The following is a 24,522-nucleotide window of genomic DNA, read 5'->3' on the forward strand; positions in this document are numbered from 1 at the left end:
TGCAGAGGATGTAGTGGTTCATTTCCCTGCTCTGGCTGTTATTATGGCCCACAGCAATATCACTCTGCTCCGTGTTGTTATTAAACGCCCACCGAGAGCCGCTGAGCTCTGTTATTTCAGGCAGCCTGATATTAAAATGGGGCGGTGTGCTATAAGCAAAATACTAAGGATAATGCTTGGAAATGAGAGAGGCACTACCATCTGTCTGACGCTTTCATGTCCCAAGAGGACTTAGAGACATCGCTACAATACAATAACTGTAGACAGTGCTTCATAATGCTCTATAAGGTTCATCTGATCCATACACTCATTCTGACAGGCTGTAATACACTACAGGAACCATAGGGGTGCTTTATAATGCTCTTAAAACAAGCAGTCAGACAACTGTATTACTCTACAGGAAGCCAGGGGAGCTCTATAATGGTCTATAATGTTTAATTGATCCATTCACTCATTCTGACAGACTGTAATACACTACAGTAAGTAAAGTGGGCGCTCTATAATGGACAAAAGCGTCTGCCAAATGAAATGTAATGTAATGTAATGTAATAATGCTTTATAATGTACATATGAATGACACAGTCATTCTGACAGATTGTATTACACTACAGGATAAGTAGGGGGAGCTCTATAATGTTCATATGATCCACATGCTTATTCTGACAGACTGTATTACACTACAGGAAGAGTAGGAGGAGCTCTATAATGATCTATAACGTTTATTTGACCCACACACTCATTCAGACAGAATGCAATACACTAAAGGAAGAATTGAGGGTTGCTCTATAATACTCTATTATGTTTATATTCTCCACACACTCATTCAGACAGACTGTGTTATACTACAGGAAGAGTAGAGGGAGCTCTATAATGCACTATAATGTTCATACAATTTACACACTCATTCAGACAGACTGTGTTATACTACAGGAAGAGTAGGGGGAGCTCTATAATGCACTGTAATGTTCATATAATTTACACACTCACTCTGACATACTGTAAAACACTACAGGAAGTGTAGGGAGCGCTCTATAATACTTTATAATGTACATATTCGTGACACACTGTAATACACTACAGTAAGCCTAGTGGGCGCAGTATAATACCTTATAATGTTCATATGATTTACACGCTCATTTTGACAGACTGTAATACACTACAGGAAGAGTAGGGGGCGCTCTATAATGTTCATATGATCCCCATGCTCATTCTGACAGACTGTAATGCACTACAGGAAGAGTAGTGGGAGCTCTATAATGCTCTATAAGGTTCATTTGACCCACACACTCATTCTGACACTGTATTACACTACAGGAAGCGTAAGGGTGCTCTGTAATGTTCTATAATGTTCATATGATCCACACTCATTCAGACAGACTGTATTACACTACAGGAAGTGTTAGGCATTCTCTATAATGCCGTATAATGTTCATTTGACCCTCACACTCATTCAAAAAGACTGTATTACACTACAGGAAGACCAGCGGGAGCTCTATAATGCTCTATAATGTTCATATTCTCCACACACTCAATCTGACAGACTGTAATACACTAAAGGAAGAGTTGGGGGTGCTCTATAATACTCTATAATGTTCATATTCTACACTTATTCTGACAAACTGTATTACACTACACGAAAAGTAGGGGGAGCTCTATAATGTTCATATGATCCACATGCTCATTCTGACAGACTGTAATACACTACAGGAAGAGAAGGGTGCGCTCTATAATGCTCTATAATGTTCATATGATCCACACATGCAGTCAGACAATTGTATTACTCTACAGGATATCTGGGGAGCTCTATAATGGTCTATAATGTTCATTTGATCCAAACACTAATTCAGACAGACTGTATTACACCATTGGAATTGAAAGGGGTGATATGTAGTGCCCTATAATGTTGAGATGATCAACATGCTCATTCTGGCAGATTGTACTACAGTCTAGGAAGTGTAAGCATGATTTATTCTGGAATTTTATCTGATTAATGCAGAATTGTGACACATGAGGAACTACATTCTTGCATATGTTTTAAGGTGTGTTCACATACCTTTGGGCATACAGTGAATGTTTTTTTCCAGTTCCCAGAAGTCCTTAAAAAGTCGTTTGATCTTCTTTGAACTTATAGACGTCCTGTTGACTCCTATAGTAACAGTAGTTGTGAATTTGTGTGTAAACACTAATATTTGGTCAAGTTTGATGGAACGACAACTTATGTACAGTTGTGGTCAAAAGTTTACATACACTTGTAAAAAAACATAATGTTATGGCTGTCTTGAGTTTTCAATAAGTTCTACAACTCTTATTTTTCTGTGATAGAGTGATCGGAACACATACATGTTTGTCACAAAAAACAGTCATAAAATTTGGTTCTTTCATAAATTTATTATGGGTCTGCTGAAAATGTCACCAAATCTGCTGGGTCAAAAATATACATACAGCAACAAAATTTGTCAATTTTGGTGATGTAGCGAGTTGTGTCAATCAAATTAGCTTCATGTCATGGCCTCTTCACTTCTTGTAAGTGATTCTGATTGACTACAGCTGTTGACTTCTCATGAGCCCATTTAAATAGGGCTCATTTGACCCAGTGATTAGACTCAGCTACAAAAGCTACAATGGGAAAGTCAAAGGAACTCAGTGTGGATCTGAAAAAGCGAATTATTGACTTGAACAAGTCAGGGAAGTCACTTGGAGCCATTTCAAAGCAGCTACAGGTCCCAAGAGCAACTGTGCAGACAATTATACGCAAGTATAAAGTGCATGGAACAGTTGTGTCACTGCCACGATCAGGAAGAAAACGCAAGCTATCACATGCTGCCGAGAGGAGATTGGTCAGGATGATCAAGAGTCAACCAAGAATCACCAAGAAGCAGGTCTGCAAGGATTTGGAAGCTGATGGAACACAGGTGTCAGTCTCCACAGTCAAGCGTGTTTTACATCGCCATGGACTGAGAGGCTGCCGTGCAAGAAAGAAGCCCTTGCTCCAGAAAAGGCACCTTAAGACTCGGCTGAAGTTTGCTGCTGATCACATGGACAAAGATAAAACCTTCTGGAGGAAAGTTCTCTGGTCAGACGAAACAAAAATTGAGCTGTTTGGCCACAACACCCAGCAATATGTTTGGAGGAGAAAAGGTGAGGCCTTTAATCCCAGGAACACCATGTCTACTGTCAAGCATGGTGGTGGTAGTATTATGCTCTGGGGATGTTTTGCTGCCAGTGGAACTGGTTCTTTGCAGAAAGTAAATGGGATAATGAAGAAGGAGGATTACCTCCAAATTCTGCAGGAAAACTTAAAACCATCAGCCCGAAGGTTGGGTCTTGGGCGCAGTTGGGTGTTCCAACAAGACAATGACCCAAAACACACATCAAAAGTGGTAAAGGAATGGCTAAACCAGGCTAGAATTAAGGTTTTAGAATGGCCTTCCCAAAGTCCTGACTTAAACCCCATTGAGAACATGTGGACAGTGCTAAAGAAACGGGTTCATGCAAGAAAACCATCACATTTAGCTGAACTGCACCAATTCTGTCAAGAAGAGTGGTCAAACATTCGACCTGAAGCTTGCCAGGAGCTTGTGGATGGCTACCAAAAGCGCCTAGTTGCCGTGAAAATGGCCAAGGGACATGTAACCAAATACTAATGTTGCTGTATGTATATTTTTGACCCAGCAGATTTGGTGACATTTTCAGCAGACCCATAATAAATTTATGAAAGAACCAAATTTTATGACTGTTTTTTGTGACAAACATGTATGTGTTCCGATCACTCTATCACAGAAAAATAAGAGTTGTAGAACTTATTGAAAACTCAAGACAGCCATAACATTATGTTTTTTTACAAGTGTATGTAAACTTTTGACCACAACTGTACACTCTCTTTACTACTAGTATAAATGCCTGGGTAAACTTCCTTTTGTTCTCCTGCTTCACTGACTGACGTCAGTCTTCTCAAAAGCACTTTGTAGTCACTGCGAATATATACTCGTGTAAGGCGATTTGTTTTTGTATGAGAATAATAATATTCTTACTCAAGCAGGCCACCCGTTCAATATCTGCTACAAATGAATGCATACAAACTTTTGCGGCTTTCCAGCTCTGACCGAATATTAACAGCTCAAATTCTGCTACTTAGCCCATTGGGTGGGCAAACAAATAGAGGGCGATGTATATACCATCTCCTTTATATTTTGTAAATTTTGTAAAATAATGCAAAAACTGTTTTTTTAAAATACAACAAGCTTTCCAGCCTAAAGACATAAAAACATCTGCATGTAAATAAATCTGATCAGTGAAATGTGGCTGTCGCAAATGTATTTTTGGAAAGCAAGAGCTATTACCAGCACCTACTATGTTTTATATAGCTTAAAAAATAGGCAAGAAAAAAATTTGACTGTTGTTGACAAAGATGTGAAAGATGTTCCCATTCATTATTTAGTTTAGAAAGGGTATAAAATACTTCTGTAGAGTTGAAGTATCAACTCAACCTTTTTACTTTTAAGTAAAAGTGTAAAAATACTGGATCAAAACTACTCAAATTATAAAAGTAAAAGTAAAAAAAATTAAGGACAAAAGCTTGAGAAAAAAACACATTTTTCTAAAAGCCACAATGACTATAATGTTATATTAAAATATTACTATTAAAGAAACTTAGTTGGGACGTTTGTCTTGAGTCTCTGCACAGGTCATCCTAGGCTTCATACTAGGCTGTTTATACTACTCCTCCAATCACAATCAGATTCACTCTGGATGAAGAGATTTATCTGGATAGGGTTTTTACTGAATGACGAGAAGCCGGAATGAAAACAAGCTGAAATCAAATAGGACTAATAAGGCTATTTTTAAAATGTAAAAAGTAGATTTTTTTTTTAGATAATTATTATAATTAATTAGTTCAGATAAAAATATAGATAAGCAAACTTTCTACTTAAGTAAGTTAACAAAGTATTTAAAAATAGTTGCTGTTTTATTATTGAGAAAAGTATTGTATTGTTATCAATATCAATAAAAAAAAATGCCCAGCCCTGCTAGTGATGCTGATTTTACACAAGTAAAAAGAAGCATGTGCTTCTCCTCAGACTGCTACTGTCAGAAGCATTGAAATTAGCAGGTAATAGTGAGTAGGATGGATGATAGCTAAAATGCTAGGCTAAATTGGTAAGAATTGTGGTGATTATTGTGATTATGACAACACTGATTATGATGTAACATAACATTGCCCAACCTTATCATTAATTAATAACACATGACGCTTGGAATCAAGGCCGTGGTCCTGCAGATTTATCAGCCCACATGGTAGCATGGTAATTGAACAAACTGGGGTCATAGAGTTCACAGGCCCAGCATGCAGCGTGTTTACAAAGGTTCAAGGTGTGTGTGTGTGTTTGTGTATTTGTGTGTGTGTGTGTTGGGCTGGAAGCTAATGAGCTTACTCTGTAGGTGAGGCTGGAATGTGTAGCTTTTTGACTGGGTTAATTTGATGACCTCGTGACTTCTAAAGAACAGAGCCCTGAGGTCCAATATTGAGGACTCAGGAAAAAAGACTGCAGGCAAATAGGTCCAACCCATGCTTCAAACAGTGCTTCATTAGCTTTGAACATCTTTGTGTTTGTTTTTCAACCCCTTAAAGATAGGATAGAAAAGCTCTCAGCAGGTTCTATACATTGTATAGTATCTTGTTAATGAGACACAGTATATTTAGCCTCTCACAATAACCTATTTATTTGGATGATATTATGCTACATACATTTTTGTGATCAACTGTAATATTATCATTTTAAGATAATTTCATTCCACTGTTATAATGAAAATATAGAAGCATTATAATACATATTTTACACATTATGTTTAAAAGAGCATTATGTAACAATTTATACAGGTGTGGATGTTCCAAAGTTGTCTTCTGAGGTATCACTTTATGACCAATTTACATACTAACAACTGACAAACCACAACTTATCATGTCAGTGTATTTATAGACAAAACGAGTTAATGTGACAGGGTGGTAAGTCAACACAAACCATAAATTATTTGACAAAAAATGAGGTTTGTCAACTACTCTTAACATACAATCAGTAATAAATGTGAGAGAGTGTGTGGTGATATAGTTTCAGGAGTCCAATTTCCAAACACTGGATAGAGTTATCTGCCCTCCCGCTACTGCTTCCCAGACACGATGCTCACATAGGTTGCCAGATTGGCACTCAGTGGCTTGCAATGACAAGTCTTACTCCGTTGCAGATCATTGAATATATGTATATTTATATATAGGCCTGGACAATAATTTGATATCGGTATTTATCGCGATAAGAAATGTTTCAATAACGGTGATATCATTTTTTGTGGTATATCGATATGTATTATTTACACGGACAGGCATTTTTTACTGGTGTAAGCTCGCCCCAGAGCTAAACACAGTCTCCGTAGCTGAGCTATGTCTGTGCGTGATGACTTAATCACACAGGCACGTAGCCAGATAGGCTAGGCTATATGCAAATAAAATTGAGCATTGATTTATTTTGACTTTTTTTATTTCTTAAGTATTATAATGTTTTTGTGAAAGGAGGTTTCAAAGACTAATTAAATTAAAATTTCAGACAGTTGTGTACAGATTTCCATTGCAGGGATTCTTAGCAGTTTTCTGAGGCCTTCAAAGTATTTATATCGATATCGAAATTGTATCGTATTGACCGAAATTAAGGAATATATTGTGATATAAATTTTGGCCATATCGTCCAGCACTATTTACATATATATATATATATATATGTGTGTGTGTGTGTTTTAGTGTCCAAAATGCCAGTCTCTAATACGCTAGTGGTTATAAATTACCCAGCTATGTTTAGCAACCTTACTAAAGCTCAGTGATTACCTGTTCAGCAGTGTGCTGTTGTGTTCTATACCTGGCAGACCTGAGTGTGGAAATGGGACTTGGAGATGAATGGCGATGGGTAGATTTTGAGGCCACGACCCGCACAAAGATTTCCGTGATGTACCACACTGAAAAAAATGAAAATGAAATTTCTGCATTTGCTTTTTTAAAATACATTTAATTTATTTAAAAATTTTATTTATTTTTAATTGGACTTCAGTCAATTCTTTCTTTTAGTAACCTTTACTTCATTTCTACATGAAATATTACCTAATTATAATTACTTACCGTATTTTTCGGACTATAAGGCGCACTTAAAAACTTTTAATTTTCACAAAAATTGACAGTGCGTCTTATAATACGGTGCGCCTTTTGTATGGATTTTACTCGTCAGGTTGTAAGGAGCAGTAAACACACACTCCGTGCAGCGTTATAAAGAGTTTCAGTGCTATACAGAGTCCAGAGCCGTGCAGCTCCGAGGCTGAGCAGCAATAGCATTAGCTAGATGCTAACCGCTAAGCTAGCTAGCTTATTCACTGAGATCAGTATTATCTAAATTTTACTCGTCAGGTTGTAAGGAGCAGTAAACACACACTCCGTGCAGCGTTATACAGAGTTTCAGTGCTATACAGAGTCCAGAGCCGTGCAGCTCCGAGGCTGAGCAGCAATAGCATTAGCTAGATGCTAACCGCTAAGCTAGCTAGCTTATTCACTGAGATCAGTATTATCTAAATTTTACTCGTCAGGTTGTAAGGAGCAGTAAACACACACTCCGTGCAGCGTTATACAGAGTTTCAGTGCTATACAGAGTCCAGAGCCGTGCAGCTCCGAGGCTGGAGCAGCAAATAGCATTAGCTAGCTTATTCACTGTTCAGAGATCAGTATTATCTAAATTTTACCCGTCAGGTGTAAGGAGCAGTAAACACACACTCCGTGCAGAGCAGCAATAGCATTAGCTAGATGCTAACCGCTTAGCTAGCTAGCTTTTTCACTGTTCAGAGATCAGTATTTTCTAAATTTAGCACTTTTAATACTGCTGGAGCAGTATTATTAGAGTTAGATGCTAATCGCTAAGCGTTCACCGTTCAGAGGTGAGTTATCGGCCTGTAAGTCTGTGCTGCTTTGCCTGGCTAGCATTAGCTAGATGCTAAGCGCTAACTCTCTCAGAGGTGAGTTTTATCAGCCTGTAATCTGCTTGTTTACCGTGTTAAAACAAGCTACGGGGGACGAATCGCTAGCTAATATCTCACTGTCTTACCAGAACACGCAGGATTACTCAGTGTAACGCTGTCGTTTAAGTTTGGGTTAACTTTACTAGTTTAGGTGACTAGCTAGCGTGCTAGCGGATAGCTATGCTAACGCTGGTGCAGCAAGCCTTAGTGGACATCTGGAAATCTAAGCTTACTGTAAATAAACTGAAGCACGTTACTCACCCAAATAAACAGTTTTCAGGAGAGGAATCTGTGTAGATTAATATCCAGCACTCGTTTGACTTTGAAAGAGTTAGATTTGTATACTGAGACGCTCCACCGGCAAGCGACCACCCCCGGTGGGGGAAGGGAAACATGGCGCCACCCCTGTTCACTTTGATATAGGCACCCTTTCTAGTGTCACTTAACGCACCTTATAATGCGATGCGCCCTATGTATGGAAAAATAGCAGAAAATAGGCGTTCTTTGATAGTGCGTCTTATAATACGGTGCGCCTTATAGTCCGAAAAATACGGTAATTTATACAATATTACTCAAATAATTTATGATACATATAATATATTGTAATTCCTGAAATTTCTTAACACATGGATGGCATGTAATAATTATTTTGGTATACTAAAAGTAAGTAAATGTTACTAAAAGAAAGGATTGATTCAGCAAAAATAAATTAAGTAAAGTTTAACAAAAGAAAGGATTGACTGAAGTTTAGTTCACTTACTTACTCTATGTAACATGTAAGTCTTGAAACCGAGTTGAAGTCACTTAAATTTATCTGAAATGAAATGTACTTAAAAAAAAAGCAGAAAGTTTGCATCTTTTTTTTGGTGCACACAATTTAAATGACATACTGAAGCTAAAGCTCTGCTGACAAGAGCTGCCAGTGCTCAACTCCTGCATGTCTCCTTAATATCTAATAATACGTCCTGATCATATTATGATCATGTTTTAATAGCTATTAGTTTTTCAATTACTTTAGATTATTTTTTTGCTGAATGCATTTTATAAAATGTCACAGATGTAAGAGGCACTTGTTTTGAACAGTAACTCTTCCGTCGCTGGAATGCTGGAATAACGAATAGAAATGCCTTTTAAATTTGATGATTACTGTTTACTGTTTGGTTGAAAATGATATATGAGGCTGGAATAACTGTCAGTGTTCTGTTGCAATAAATTGCTTGTAGCAGCAGTAAGTGGTCAGCCTTGTACACACACACACACAGACACACACATACACATTTGTACTGTTTTTAGCTGAACCAAATCAAGTCAGAGAGAATTTGATCTGTTTTAGAAGGAACTGATTCTGCTTTAGATTAAAAGACGCAGTTTAACATAGAATTGCCTGTGGCCTGTGTCCACACACCTCTTTCTCTCTCTCTCTCTCTCTCTCTCTCTCTCTCTCTCTCTCTCTATTTCTCAAACACAGTGAAATGAGGCTTTAAACAGGATCTGAAGTCTCCTTTCCGTCTGGTTCCTGGGGCACACTTTTTAAATGTCAGGACGTAGCAGCGTTTAAAGCAAGCGTACGTTGGTCATTCACACCTGGCTGCCCACCAATCTGCCTCTCAAACAGGGGCTTAAAGGGGTGGCTTGGCAGAAGATCTCATTTGCACACTTTCCTCCCTCCCTCAAACAGAGTCATGTCTTGGCTAACTCAGAACAAACTCACCCAACTGACTCAACCCAGCTTTTGGGTGGAAAAAAACAACCCAGCTTTTTAGGGTGTAGGTCCTCCAACATACCAGGCTGTGATGTCATCTAGTCTGGATGTAGGACTTTGTGGGAGTTTTATGGTCTCATTATTGCTGGTGACTGTAGACCATGACATCTGGAAAACTACGTAAAACTGTATATCTGTTAAATTTCAGTCTTACTGTAAACAGAACTGAGTGTCAACACCCACCAAACACACAACATATCCTGTTCTTCTATTCCTCACTCTGTTTTTCACTCTGTTTCTTACTGTGTTCCTTACTCTGTTCCTCACTCTGTTCCATGCTCTGTTCCTCTGTTTGTTCCTCACTTTGATCCTTTCTGTGTTCCTCACTCTATTCTTTGCTCTATTCCTCACTATGTTCCTCACTGTGTTCCTTGCTCTGTTTCTCACTCTGTTCCTCACTATGTTCCTCACTCTATTTTTTGCTCTGTTTTATTCCTCACTCTGTTTTATTCCTCACTCTGTTCCACACTCTGTTCCACACTCTGTTCCACACTCTGTTCCACACTCTGTTCCTCACTCTGTTCTTCACTCTGTTCCTCGCTCTGTTCCTCACTCTGTTTTAATCCTCACTCTGTTCTGTGCCTTGTTCCCCTCTTTGTTCCTCTCTGTGTTCCTCTCTGTGTTTCTCACTCTGTTTTATTCCTCACTCTGTTCCGTGCCCTGTTCCTTTCTGTGTTCCTCTCTGTGTTCCTCACTCTGTTCTTCACCCTATTCCTCACCCTCTTCCTAACTCTGTTCCTCCCTCTGTTTTACCTTTCACCCTGTTACTTGATGTGTTACTTGATGTGTTCCTTGCTGTGTTTCACACTGTGTTCCTCGCTCTGTTTTATTCCTCACTTTATTCCTCACTCAGTTCTTTCACTGTTCCTCGATCTGTTTCTCGCTGTTTCACACTGTGTTCCTCGCTCTGTTTTATTCCTCACTGTGTTCCTCAATCTGTTCTTCACTCTGTCCTTCACTCTGTTTTATTCCTCACTCTGTTCTTCACTCAGTTTCTCACTCAGTTCCTTGCTCTGTTCCTCACTCTGTTTTATTCCTCGCTCTGTTCCTCGCTCTGTTCCTCGCTCTGTTCCTCGCTCTGTTCCTCGCTCAGTTCTTCACTCTGTTCCTCACTCTGTTTTATTCCTCGCTCTGTTCCTCGCTCAGTTCTTCACTCTGTTCCTCACTCTGTTTTATTCCTCGCTCTGTTCCTCGCTCTGTTCCTCGCTCTGTTCCTCGCTCTGTTCCTCGCTCTGTTCCTCGCTCAGTTCTTCACTCTGTTCCTCACTCTGTTTTGTCCCTCGCTCTGTTCCTCTGTTGTGGTACATCAGTGGTTTGATACGCTCTCTGTCCTCTTTCCTCTTGTGTCTCGTGTTTGTTTGTTTTCATGGTGTCAGAATGAGAGTCATTGCAAGAATCAGGCTACACCCGTCTCTGCGGGACCTCTCTGTGTGTGAATGAGTTTGTGTGTGTGTGTGTGTGTGTGTGTGTCCTCTGAGTCAGTGATGCTTCATTTGGAGGACATCTGGCTTCATGTCAACAGAATTCTGGGAAACAGGAGAAAGGGGGAGAGAGAGAGATAGAGGAGAAAAAGGAGAGAGAGGAAAAAGAGGTAGAAGGAGGGGGGGCAGAGATAAAAAGGATAGAGAAATGGAAAGGATATTCTATAAAAAGGATAGAATAACAGAACGAGAAATTGGTAGAAACTTATACAGATAGAAAATGAGAGAATGAAAAGGAAAGGAAGAATAATAGGAAGAGAATATAAAAAGATTATTGATTGAGAGTAAAACAGGATAGAAAGAGAGAGGACAAGAGAGAAGAAGGGAGTCAGAGAAAGAAAAGATACAAGGATGAGTGAGAGGAATGAAGATAATAGATGTAAAAAAGGGAGATGAAGAGAATAGATGAGAATAGAAAACGATTATTGATAGAGAGAGTAAGTAAAAGAAGATTAAAAAAGACAAAAAGAGGAGAGTCAGAGAAAGCGAGAGAAGGAGAGAGAGAGAGAAAAAGATACAGGGATAAGTGAGAGAAATGAACAGAGTAAATGGAAAGAATAATGAAAGAAAGAGGCAGAGAAAGAGAATGTGCTAAAATCTGGCTTGAATTAAGGATTTTAAAACGGCTCGCCCTTCAGAACCAGATTACATGTAGTTTAAGAAGCTCCTCCCACCTTCTAACAACATCATCATGCACATCTGTTTAAAGTGAAGAACAGTCATATTTACAGCAGATAAATTGTAATGGTGATAGATGAGTAGCGATGTGATGATTTTAATTTTATCAAAATTGCCCTTTTAAACCACAGTAGATATAAAAACACACAACCTGCACTGTAAATCCTATCAGCAGCTTTGGTTAAGTGGGATGAATCTCCAGTATACTGTACATTTGATGCTGATGAATCTCTCACTGTTCCCCCCTCAGATCCAGCCGTACGAGAAGATCCATGAGAGGGGTTTGCCGGAGAACGTGGCGGACAGTCTAAACAAGCTGGTGGTGGTGAAGCTGAACGGAGGTCTGGGCACCAGCATGGGCTGCAAAGGGCCGAAGAGTCTCATCAGCGTCCGAAACGAAAACACTTTCCTGGACCTCACTGTCCAGCAGATTGAGGTAGGACACTGTTCCACTTCCCTCATTGATGCTGTTACACAAGTTGCACAACATGTCCAAAGGTTTGTGGATGCCGTTTCAAATAAATGCATTCTGCTACTTTAAGCTGCATCAGTTATCTTGACACTGAATGCAATCAGACCCTCACAACAGTCCCCCGAAATCTAGTAGAAATTAGCCTTCCCTAAACATTTACTCAGTTACTCCAAACTCTTTCTAATACCACTGATTTCAGAGGAAGCACTAAGTGAGCGTCTGTCCCAATACTTTTGTTCACATAGTGTACACAAGATGTTTTAAGTGTAGAAGTGGGTGAGTAAATAGCTCAAGGACACAACAAGCACAGATACTATTCTGATACAGAGTCTCCTGTGGTATCATTCTGAAATGAAAACGGTACGAACACTGTTCGAACATGGGATGTGAATATCTAACCCACCAAACCCTAATTACTGAGCCACAACTAAGTAAACATAACACAAAAAGTAAGAAGATTTGTGTTTGGTAGATGATATCTTTCTTTGTGGTAACAATGCTTTTGGTAATAAAGCTTATACATTTGGAAAGCCTGTTAATTTCTCTTTAAAATGGAACAAATCTTTTTTCGCTAATAAGTGGGTATTATTAAAGGTGATAAATTAAAGGTTCATTCTGTAGGAACTGAGAGTGTGTGTGTGAAATGGCTACAGCAGTCCAATTTCAAAACACCACAGAGAGTAGTCTGCTCCGCCCACCTCTCCCCAGCCACGAAGCTTTTTTGGGTTGCCAAATTCAGCATGCTGAATCTACACAAAGTGCCGGAAAATGTAAAGTACGAGCGAGAGGAGAAGAGAAATACAGCAATTCTCTTCCAAAACCCGAGTTATATTAACTGTATGTTAAACCGACCGCCGGAGCTCCGCAAAGTGCCCGAACGCGAGCTCCGCAAAGTAAAAACAAAATGAGGCTGAATAACAGGCGTGGGTCAAAACCAGAGAGACAATGAACAAAAACATCAAGACCGAATCACAAACTGAAACCGAAACCATGAGCCAGAAGCAGAATTCAATAAACCAGGAATTCACGAAAACAAACAAGAGCAGAAGGGCTAGGCAAAAACGTAGTCAAAAGAGCAAATACGGATCATACACGAAAAGTACAGACAGAAAGATTACGCTCGGAATATCGCTAAAAAACAGAGAAAGTACTTCACAACAAAAGTGAGAAACAGATGGGTTTATATACATGGATAAATTACAACCTGGAAACAATCTAAAATTCTGAACACGTGATACTGGCAGATGCATTCTGGGGGTTGTAGTTCCGGGCCGGGTTTTGTCCATAGGCGGGAACGGAAGAGTTTTTGTTTTGGACTACAGCAGGCGTGGAGTCTGCAGCAGGGGTGAAACTGAGTTAACAGCTCTGTAACAATAAAACGATTGTGATTGTAGTGGTAGTCAGAAAAAAAAGTAAATCTAGAGTTCTAATTCTGATAAAAAAATTAAATTACAAAGAGGTTAGATGTTACTGAACTGTTTTTTTGGGGTAATTATTATTAATATTATATATGTTACCACACCAGATAGTAATCTATGAACAAATTAAGAACTAGAAACTTTTAATTTATTTAAAGTAAGTTGTACTTGTTACTATTAATTTACCATTTTTTCTGACTACCGCTTTTTTTTTTATTTTTACAATTTTTTTAAAAAATTTTATGAGTAGAAAATGTGCACATAATTTGTTATTATTAATAAAAGGTTTTAAATATAAATGTTTACAAATTATCATTAAAATTGAACTGATCAATTTTGAACAACTTGTTGTCATAATATTTATAATATTAATATAATATGTTATGTAATTTCTTACTTGTTACTGATCTGTTACCTCTACAATTACTGATTTATTATTTAGTAACTAATACAAAATGGTCAATTAATTAATGTGTAAATATATTTTGTTACCATAATATTATTATATTAATACTCGTATTACCTTCACCATTAGTGACTTGTTAGACTTATCAGTAACAAGAAGGAAATTTATATTTATTTATTGCCAGTGCCAAACAGCTTATTATTCTACCATTGACACATTTGGTGTTTGAGGATCTTCTTGGAGTGACATCTTCTTGTATCGCCCACTTCACTGCCTGTCTCTGAGATCCTCTGTTATATGGGGGGACTTTGGCCTTTAGTTTGGAGATACTGGTACCAGGGCTCACTCCAAATTATAATGCCGCAACGTTTGCAGATTTAAGGAGAACCAGCTTGAAGTTGCCCTATCACATGGGCACATGGGAAGCAAAACCTTCTGACCACTGCAGCAGAACCCGTGACCACAGGTTCTGCCCCTGGAGGAACCAGAAGCACAAAACAAAACAAGCATCAATTAAAGCAGATTAAGCTAAAAAAAAAAAAAAAAAAGCTTTGGCAAATTTTTCACGTGCACAACCACAAAGTATGATGCTAATGACTCTTTACGTGTAATTTCAGAGAACTCTGAAAATGAGAAGCTCCTGCACAGTACAGTGCTGAGTGTCCCAAACTTGTTCCTCAACTCTTGAGTGTTTGTGTGTTTTTATCTGAATAAAATAATAAAAAGTCGAAAATGTGAAGCATGGAATTGCGCGATTCACAAGTTCCTGTGTATGAAAACAAACCAGCCATAATAAGCCCCTCCCCTAAACGAGTCCAGAATCTGTTCTGGGTGCGGAAAAGTGTGAATATTTTTATGTGTTGAAAATTGTGTTACAAAACATGTTACAAAATTAAGGAGGTATAAAACAGTCTCTTACTTATTTCTCAGTTTTCTTGTGAGGTGAACTAAGAGACTTAAAATGAAAGAGAGAGAGAGGTCAGGAAAGGGCTGTACAGTGTAAAAGACAGAAAGAGAGAGAAAGAGAAAGAAAGAAAGAGAGGTTAAATGAGAAGGGGCAGAACATGCGGCCCTGTGGTACACCCCTGCACCAGAACACAACCCACTGTGTCTCTCAGCTGGAGCTTTACTTCCCCCATGGGCTCAGGTTTCCTCCTGTCTGCTTGTGCTGCTGTTAGGTGAGGTAAACGGATAGCCTGCAGCCTCCTGTATAAATACGGTGTGTATAAAGAGCTCTGTGTACTCTCAGCTGTGGGGCGCCCGTCACTCATACACTCGAACCCCACTCACACAGTATGGATCCCTGTTTTAAGATTCTAACAGTGTGGGATATTGCAACCTTTCAATTACACTCTGTTCATACAGGAACACTGCTCTTTAACTCTCTTTACAGAGGGATGGGTACTGATTAAAGAAGCTTTGAAATATAAAACCGAATCAAATACTAAAGTAAATGAAAATTTTTCACATTTTTTACACATTTCTTACCAATTTACACGACTAATTACCCAACCCACTCATTAGGACTTCCCCTATCACTAGTGACGCCCCAACACCAGGAGGGTGAAAACTAGCACGTGCCTCCTCCGATACATATGAAGTCAGCCACCACCTCTTTTCGAACTGCCTCTGATGCATCATTGCAGAGTAGTATCACAGCAGGTGTAGAGGAAAGTGCAGCGACTCGGTTCCGCTACTTCAGCTCACAGATGCCTTGTGCTGATCGGCATCACCCTTTTAAGCGATGTGGGAAGAGGGCGCCATCTACCCACCCAGAGAAAACAAAGTCAATTGTGCTCTCTCAGGGCTCTGGTAGCTGATGGCAAGTTGCATGAACAGGATTCGAATTGGCTGATCATAGTGGCAGCGCTTAGCCCACTGGACCAATCAGAGCCCAGAAACCTTTTTTTTTTAATTTCCAAACTGACGATATTGCAGAAGAAAGAAAATCTTCTTAACTTTCAGTGGAACACACTATAAAATATTCATCTGGAGTTTGCTAAAGCTCTCATGAATGAGCCAGAAGGCTGATGGAACAATGTTTTGTGGTAAATGAAGCTATAAAAATCTTTTTTTTTTTATTTAAATAAAAAAGCCCTATGTTTAAAGAAAGGAAAACACTGCATTCCAGCATTAAATCTTTATCCCATCAGTGAAGCATGGTGGTGGTAGTATCACGATTTGGCTTTGTTTTGCTGAACCTAGACCAGAACAGCTTGCCATCTGTCATTTAGGCCAGAGAGGAGGTGGACACACGGAGATACTTAAGTTTATTAACCAAGTGGTTAAACTTACATGGGTTATGTGGGACGGGAATAGTTAACAACAAGAAGGCAGCAAGGGTAGTAAACAACACATCAGAGTGAGCAGGCAAAAGGGTCATACACAGGGAATCCTAACAGGCAAAGAGCTAGACAAAAGACTGATCAAAAAAACAAAAGTGGGTCTGTAACAATATAAAATAAACCAAAAAAAAAAAAACGCTTAGTAGAAAAAGAAGAGCTAGCAAGCTAGGTTTAATACTCGGCAAGGAGCTACAGAAACAGGGGGGGGTATTTATACTTACACAGGCCAGGTGTGGGCAATTAGAAGCTGGGGAAGCATGAATGTCATAAGCAGAGTCAGGAAAGTCCAGTGTGGGTGCATGCTGGGAATTGGAGTCTTTGTTGTGTGAAACAGAGTCCAGAGCAGGCAGACTGACAGCATCAGGACTGACACCATTATTGATTGAACACAGGAGTCAGAAATATACCAGCAAATTCTGATATAAAAATTTAGGACATTTGTTTGTTTGTTTGTTTGTTTGTGAGCTGAATCATGAGAATGTGTTTCATGCAGCAAGACAATGACTGTAAGCACAAATGCTGGTTCAAGAGGAATAGCGTTAATGTTCTGGAATGGCTGAGCTAACGGAGCTCAGTTTAATCTGATAGAAATGTTGTGGAATCATCATTGTTGTGCATCATTCTGTAATTTTCTGTCTGTGTTGCAACTTCACTACTACTGATTTCGATATCAGAGAAGGCCAAATGTAAATGACGCAATTCCAGCCTGGTCAGACCAGTATATTGAGTAATGACCAAACGGTCCATGACCTTAGTGAAATTCAGCCTGAAACAGCGTGCTGTGTAAAAATGGCAGTTATTTCTAGGTTTTCAGCAGTTCTGCTTTTATTGGTCTCATTAAAAAACACTGTCCATCTAAATTTAATAGCAGCTGCACTACAGAGGAGAAACATACATGCTAAGCTAAGATTCCACATATCCATGTTTTAAACTGCTATATAATGTTTTTTATTTACATAATTAATAGATTGAAAACATTCATTCTTTCATTGTTTCTTCTTACATTAAGAATATAAAAAAGGTTTATAAAGACTTTAGTTGGAGTATCTGTCTCTACTGTCTAGAGAAGACTTTCTTCTAGATCTGGGAGCATTTCTGTGAGAACATGACTGTTTATCCCAAACATTTATCCCAAATTGTACAGAGTACTCAGACTTATATTTATATTGTATTTATTGGCATGTATGTACATATTTTTTAACAGGGACTAAACAAGCTGAATGTGTCCATTTGCACTTCTGTGTTGGTGATGGATGCAACTGTGTCAGTAGCTAAATACCCTTATTATGATGGTGTCCACAAACATTTACCATATTTTTCGCATTATGATGTGCACTATCAATAAACGTATATTTTCTGGTCTATTTTCATAAACAAGTTGCACTGGGTTATAAGGTAAACGAGAGCTGGATGTTAATCTACACAGATTTCTCTTCTTAAAACTGTTTATTTGGGTGACTAAAGCACTTCTGTTTATTTACAGTAAGCTTAGATTTCCAGATTTACTCTAAGGCTAGCCAGACAGTGCTACACTGAGGAACCCTGAGTATTCTAAAAAGCCAGAGCGCTATTAGCTTGCGGTTCGTCCCACTTAGCTTGTTTTAACACGGTAAAGACACAGACTACAGTCTGATATACTCACCTCTGAACAGCGAAAGAGCTAACTAGCACTTAGAACGGTTAGCTAACACTAGCCAGGGTTAGCAGCAGGCTATAATACTCACCTCTGAACGCAAAAGGGCTAGCGCTTAGCAGCTAATGCTAATACTGCTCCAGTCTCAAGTCTCTGTGCTGGAGAACTACAGAACTAAACTATAACGCTGTACTTCAGCGAAGTGACTTTACTGCTCCTTACAACCTGTCTGGTAAAATTCATACATAAAGCGGACTGACGATTTTTGGGAAAAATACAGTGTGAAAAAGATGGTTCATTTGGATATATAGTAAGGTATAGTACTTTAATCTCCCAGTTGATTAATTAAAAATCTTAAATATATTATTATTATATTAATATATTATTATTAGCCTAGTCTTATACAACAGCATTTTTGCATGGACATTCTTTACTGAAAGGATAAAAATTATTGAATGAAAGCAGCAAGACAATGACCCCAAGCACAAATGCTGTTCTACCAAAGAATGGTTAGGGGATTTCTCTGTTTGCTGGGTGGTGATCTGTGTTTCTTTATCTCTAATGTTATTCTGTTCTATTTCAGCACTTGAATAAGACGTACAACACTGACGTCCCTCTGGTCCTGATGAACTCCTTCAACACAGACGAGGACACCCGCAAGATCCTGCAGAAATATGCACACCACCGCGTCAAGATCCACACCTTCAACCAGAGCAGGTACACACACACACACACACACACCTTAAAACCTCTAATTCTGTGTGGCTTTTGATCTCCAGGAACTGGCCGGGTCACACTTAGACCTTCTCCCGTTAAAGATTTATGAAGTGTTTGAGCATTTATATAATGGTGTTAATATTTGACAAAAAATATTTGATTGACCCTTTCTGTTTATTTGATCACGTAATCAGACATGATTCGACCCAGTTAAGTGATTGGAAGGAACAGCAGTAAATGTATATATATACTTATTTTTCATTTTATTATTATACATAATATTAAATATTACCATTCACTGTCATTTTTAAATGATCACAGTCAAATTGTGGACTAACCATGGGAAAGATACTTTTTCTTATAAAATTGACAAGTTTTGGGTGGGCAGGGTCGTTTTTAAGTTTTTTGACTGTGGGTCTTTTTGCTTGTGGCTTCCATTGCCTTGAAATGGCCCTGCTGTTAGTGCCCCCTTGTGGAGAATTTGCAATATAGTGGAGGAAATTCAATATATTACCATTACTTATATAAATAAAAAAATTGAGTCTCTTATGCATGTTTCTGTGCTGTATTGTGAAAATAACGTCAGCCTCTTCTCTCTCTTTACCTCCACAGGTATCCAAGGATCAATAAAGAGTCTCTGCTCCCTGTGGCGAAGGACATGGGCATGGTCGGAGAAAGTGCTGATGGCTGGTACCCCCCCGGCCACGGGGACATCTACGCCAGCTTCTACAACTCAGGCCTGCTGGAGCAGCTGATCGCAGAGGGCAAGGAGTACATCTTTGTGTCCAACATTGATAACCTGGGTGCTACGGTGGACCTGCACATCCTCAACCACCTGGTCAGCCAACCCAACGGTAAACGCTGCGAGTTCGTCATGGAGGTAACGGACAAGACCCGAGCTGACGTGAAGGTGAGATAGCAGCAGTGCTGGATTAATAAACAAACCATGTATTTAGGCCTGATTATCGTACAATACATTAACACAGTGCCCTCAATGTTGCCCGTTGTGTTTACTTTTGTATACATCTTGGCGGATATGCTACTTTTAGTCAGTTGTGCTGTTTTGTTCTCCTCTGCTCTCAAAGAGAGCACACAAACACACACACCCAGTACAGTTTAACTGCTGCTGTAGTCTTTCACATTGTTTAATCAAGCAATACACAGACATCTGTATAAGACTTCTGTTCAAACTGTGCAAAAAAATCAGCTCTGGGAAAAATAAGAGACCACTTAAAAATGATGGGTTTCTTTGATTTTACCAAATTGAAAACCTCTGGAATATAATCAAGAGAAATATGGATGATCACAAGCCATCAAATCAAGCTGAACTGTTTGAATTTTTGCACCAGGAGTCACATAAAGTTATCCAAAAGCAGCGTGTAAGACGGTGGAGAATAACTGTAAAACTGAAAACTGTAAATACAAATAGGGTTTTTCACCACCAAATATTGATTTCTAAACTTTTAAAATTTTATGAATATGAACTTGTTTTCTTTGCATTATTTGAGGTATGAAAGCTCTGCATCTTTTTTTTTATTTTAGCCATTTCTGCATTTTCTGCAAATAAATGCTCTAAATGATAATATTTTTATTTGAAACTTAGGAAAAATGTTGTCTGTAGTTTATAGAATAAAAAACAATGTTTATTTTATTCAAACATATACCTATAAATAGCTAAATCAAAAAAACTGATTCAGAAACTGAAGTGGTCTCTTATTTTATTTTTTCCAGAGCTGTATATATGTATATTTCTATATGTATTTGTGACATAAAATTATTTGAAAACGAAAATCAATTTTTGTGTAAAACTAAAGAAGCCAACATTTGATTTATTGCTTCAGTGTATTGTATCAAACTGGTTGTGTAAGAAAAGAACTGTACTGTAGCTGGTTCCTGACGCAGTTCTTTCCATGCGCTTCTTCTTCAGGGAGGTACTCTGATCCAGTACGAGGGCAAGCTGAGGTTACTGGAGATCGCCCAGGTGCCCAAAGCTCACGTAGATGAGTTCAAATCCGTCTCCAAGTTCAAAATCTTCAACACCAACAACCTGTGGATCAGTCTGGCCGCCATCAAGAGGCTGCAGGAGCAGAACGCCATGGACATGGAGATCATAGTGAATCCTAAGGTGAGGAGAGAAACCTGGTGACCTCAACAATAAAAACAGACTCGCTCACTGCGTTCTGCAGGCTTATAACTGAGCCAGTGTTCCAGAACATTAAATCACTACCAGATTTCAGGATATATTCCAGCAAGACCTCCAGATTCTTTCTGAAGCATAACAATGACCAGAGTTTGGCAAACACCTTGTGGAATGTGTCTTTAGAATTACCATTGTGAAACCATAATCACTACCAGCGTGTCTCAGAGGTCCTAGTCCCATCCCAGTCCATCATGTCGCTGGAATTTATGGACAGAACTGTGTGGACACTGTGACTTTGACCTGCTATGAAATGAATCAGAGAAATAGGGTTATGTCTGTTCTGTACAGACTGATATTTACAATACAATACACTTTTATTGTCTATCACTCTTTTACAAGTATCATCAATATCCTACAAATCACATTAAACAAACAAAAATATATACACTCAACGCCCACATTTAGCGTCCACACCATGTGTTCTATTCATCGATTTAAGCCCTACCTGTACAAGATTAGTTTTTCAGGGGAATGTCTGTGAAAAATATTTCACACTTCTACTCAGTGATAAAACTCTTGACATCGTGTTCAGTAGCTCTTCAATTTTCACTCGCTGTTGTGTTTACGTGGATCTCCGTGGAAGCATGCGCCTAAAGTGTAATTATGATGAGTGGCAGTGGACAAATAGCTATTTTATTAAATGCAAGGTGACAAAACTCAGGGATGTGCTTCCGGACAGGACTACAATTACCGGAGGACCACAGAGTTCAGCGAAAAACAGTAAATAATTCAGCCTGTAATTTTCTCAGAGAACATCTGAGAAAAACACGTACATGGTCGGTCCGGACGAGAATAAAATCACAGAGGACCCCCATAAAAAAAATTACCCCAGAACCCCCTGAGTAATGTCTGTGGACAAAAGCAGTTCCTGAACCTGTTCAGCCTTATCTTAGGTAAATTAAGTGTTAGATATTCCAACATAACAACACCACCTTCTTTGTGGATGTCTAGGGTTTAATTTGTTGGCTGGGAAAGCACACAACTATACACTATTAAGAGTCCTTATGCAAGACACTTTAACACTGAATTCTCTTAGTTGTGTAACAATGTTACCTGTATACTGTACTGTATACTATAAGCGGCACCGTATTATAAGGTGCATTATCAAGGAACATTTATTTGTTGGTCTATTTTCATACGTAAGGCACACGGGATTAAAAGGCGCATTTTAAGCGACAATACAAAGGAACAAGGGTGTTGCACTGTAATCTACACAGATTTCTCTTCTGAAAACTGTTTATTTGGTTGAGCAAAGCGCTTCCATATTTTTACACTAAGCTTAGATTTTCAATATTTTCAACAGTGCAGCCGCTGGTAAATGGACAGCGCTATACTTCCGGTAAGCCAAGGTGCTATCAGCTAGCATTTCTTCCCATGACGCTTTTTTAACACTGTAAACACACAGGCTACAGGACGATATAGTTACCTCTGAACATAAAAAGAACTAGTGCAGTTAGGTGCTAATGCTAATACTGCTCCAGTCTCGTTACTGGAGAAACTGAAACTTCTTTTTAATGCTGCACTTCAACTGAGTGGCTTTACTGCTCCTTACAACCTGACTGGTAAAATTCATACATAAGGTACACCGGATTACATACTTACATACTTGCAATTTTTGGGAAAATTAAAGGATATTAAGTGCACCTTATAGTTAGATAAATACGGTAATATGATTTAGGGCACTGCTGAGGTAGGCCCTGTTTTTTGACAGTGTGTGACACTTATTTGTAATCTAATCTCTCTCTAGACTCTTAATGGTGGTCTGAACGTCATCCAGCTGGAGACGGCTGTGGGAGCTGCCATCAAATGCTTTGACAACGCTCTGGGCATCAATGTCCCCCGCAGCCGCTTCCTGCCCGTCAAAACCACCTCCGACCTCCTGCTGGTCATGTCCAACCTGTACAGCCTGGAGGCGGGGTCTCTCACTATGAGCGAGAAGAGGGAGTTCCCCACCACACCCCACGTCAAACTGGGCAGCTCCTTCACCAAGGTAATGTTCACCACTGAAGAAAGTCTGCTGGAGACAAAGAGAATCGTTTAAAGGGTAACTTAACCCCCTGATTTTAGCTGACTCTACTATCAAATTTGAAAAGGTTAAAAAATTATTAGCAGCAGTGTGGCCTCGTGATTATTATGTTTAAATCAGTCCAGCGCCTGTAACCAGCTACCAGAGCCCTGAGAGAGCACAATTGGCCTTGACCTCTCTGGGTGGGTAGATGGCGCTCTCTCTCCACTTCACTCCAAATGATGTCGATCAGCACAAGGCGTCTGTGAGCTGATGTATCAGAACCGAGTCGCTGCGCTTTCCTCAGAGTGCACTGTGATGATACTCGCGAATGCTGCATCAGCAGCAGCTCGAAAATAGGCAGGTGCTGACTTCAAATGTATCAGAGGAGGCGTGTGCTAGTCTTTTCCCTCCTGGTGTTGGGGCATCACTAGTGATAGGGGGAGACTTAATGAGTGGGTTGGGTAATTGGCCGTGTAAATTGGGGAGAAACTGGGGGAAAAAAAAATATAAAATGATATAAAATCATTCCAGCGACTGACTTTTTGCTCTAAAAGCCTCTCCATGGATACTGTAGCTAATAATAAATGATTTTCATACGGGTTGCCAAGCTAAACCTACACAAACAAGTGCAAGACGAGTTCAATATCTTCCACTATAGCAAGCAATGTTATAAAACAGCTCGTGTATGTTTTAATTTAGCTTTTATGCATCGATAGCTGTGTTAGCCAAGTCCGTTATACCACTGCTCAGAAAATACACACCCTGGAGTTGGAGTTACTACTTTACACCACAGAAAGTAATGTAAGTACTGCTTAGTCAAGCAGATAACATAATAATCTGCAGCCTGATCTAGATCTCAGTTATGACCTGTCCTCACTGGTGTCAAGCGAAGCCAATGAAGACTGGAAATAAACTTGCTTTGTGGCAAATTTGCAGTGTACCCTGAAACAGACATTAACCAAGACAGCGTTAGACCTGCACTCTTAACTTCTGATTTACACAGTGAAAACATTTCTAGTCCTGAAGTTCCCAGCCTGTTCCAGCTCTGCATGGTGTCCGCTGTGTGTGTGTGTGTGTGTGTGTGTGCTGGGCTAGAACAGACAGCTGTATGTAGGCCAGCCTCATTAGAGCAGCACTCTGCCACTCTCCTGCTCTACAGGGACTCGGCTAGTGGAGCTGCAGGTCAGCAGAGGAACACCATGTACGGCCCACTCCCACCACGACAGATCTTCTCTCCTGCTTTCTTCTGCTGCACTAATAAAAGAGAGAGTGCAGAATGTTCCAGCAGGGCGGAGGAGTTTGTTCACCCCTCTTCAGAATATCTGTTACTGTGAATTCTGATGAGATTACTGTCTACTG

The 24,522-nt window shown here is 39.3% G+C and overlaps 1 protein-coding gene across 2 annotated transcripts in view; it reads left to right on the forward strand.

Annotated features, from left to right (window-relative positions):
• The window catches only part of ugp2b (UDP-glucose pyrophosphorylase 2b), a 45,925-nt gene that overhangs the window by 19,127 nt on the left and 2,276 nt on the right, over positions 1 to 24,522 (forward strand). For both annotated transcript variants that reach the window (XM_007244628.4, XM_022672771.2), the window contains exons 4-8: positions 12,215 to 12,400; positions 18,822 to 18,955; positions 19,568 to 19,865; positions 20,883 to 21,080; positions 22,903 to 23,145. In XM_007244628.4, the coding sequence (XP_007244690.3) occupies positions 12,215 to 12,400; positions 18,822 to 18,955; positions 19,568 to 19,865; positions 20,883 to 21,080; positions 22,903 to 23,145 (1,059 nt within the window). The remainder of the gene's footprint in view (positions 1 to 12,214; positions 12,401 to 18,821; positions 18,956 to 19,567; positions 19,866 to 20,882; positions 21,081 to 22,902; positions 23,146 to 24,522) is intronic.

This window comes from Astyanax mexicanus, chromosome 14, assembly GCF_023375975.1.
Source record: "Astyanax mexicanus isolate ESR-SI-001 chromosome 14, AstMex3_surface, whole genome shotgun sequence".
Taxonomy (NCBI): Eukaryota; Metazoa; Chordata; class Actinopteri; order Characiformes; family Acestrorhamphidae; genus Astyanax; species Astyanax mexicanus.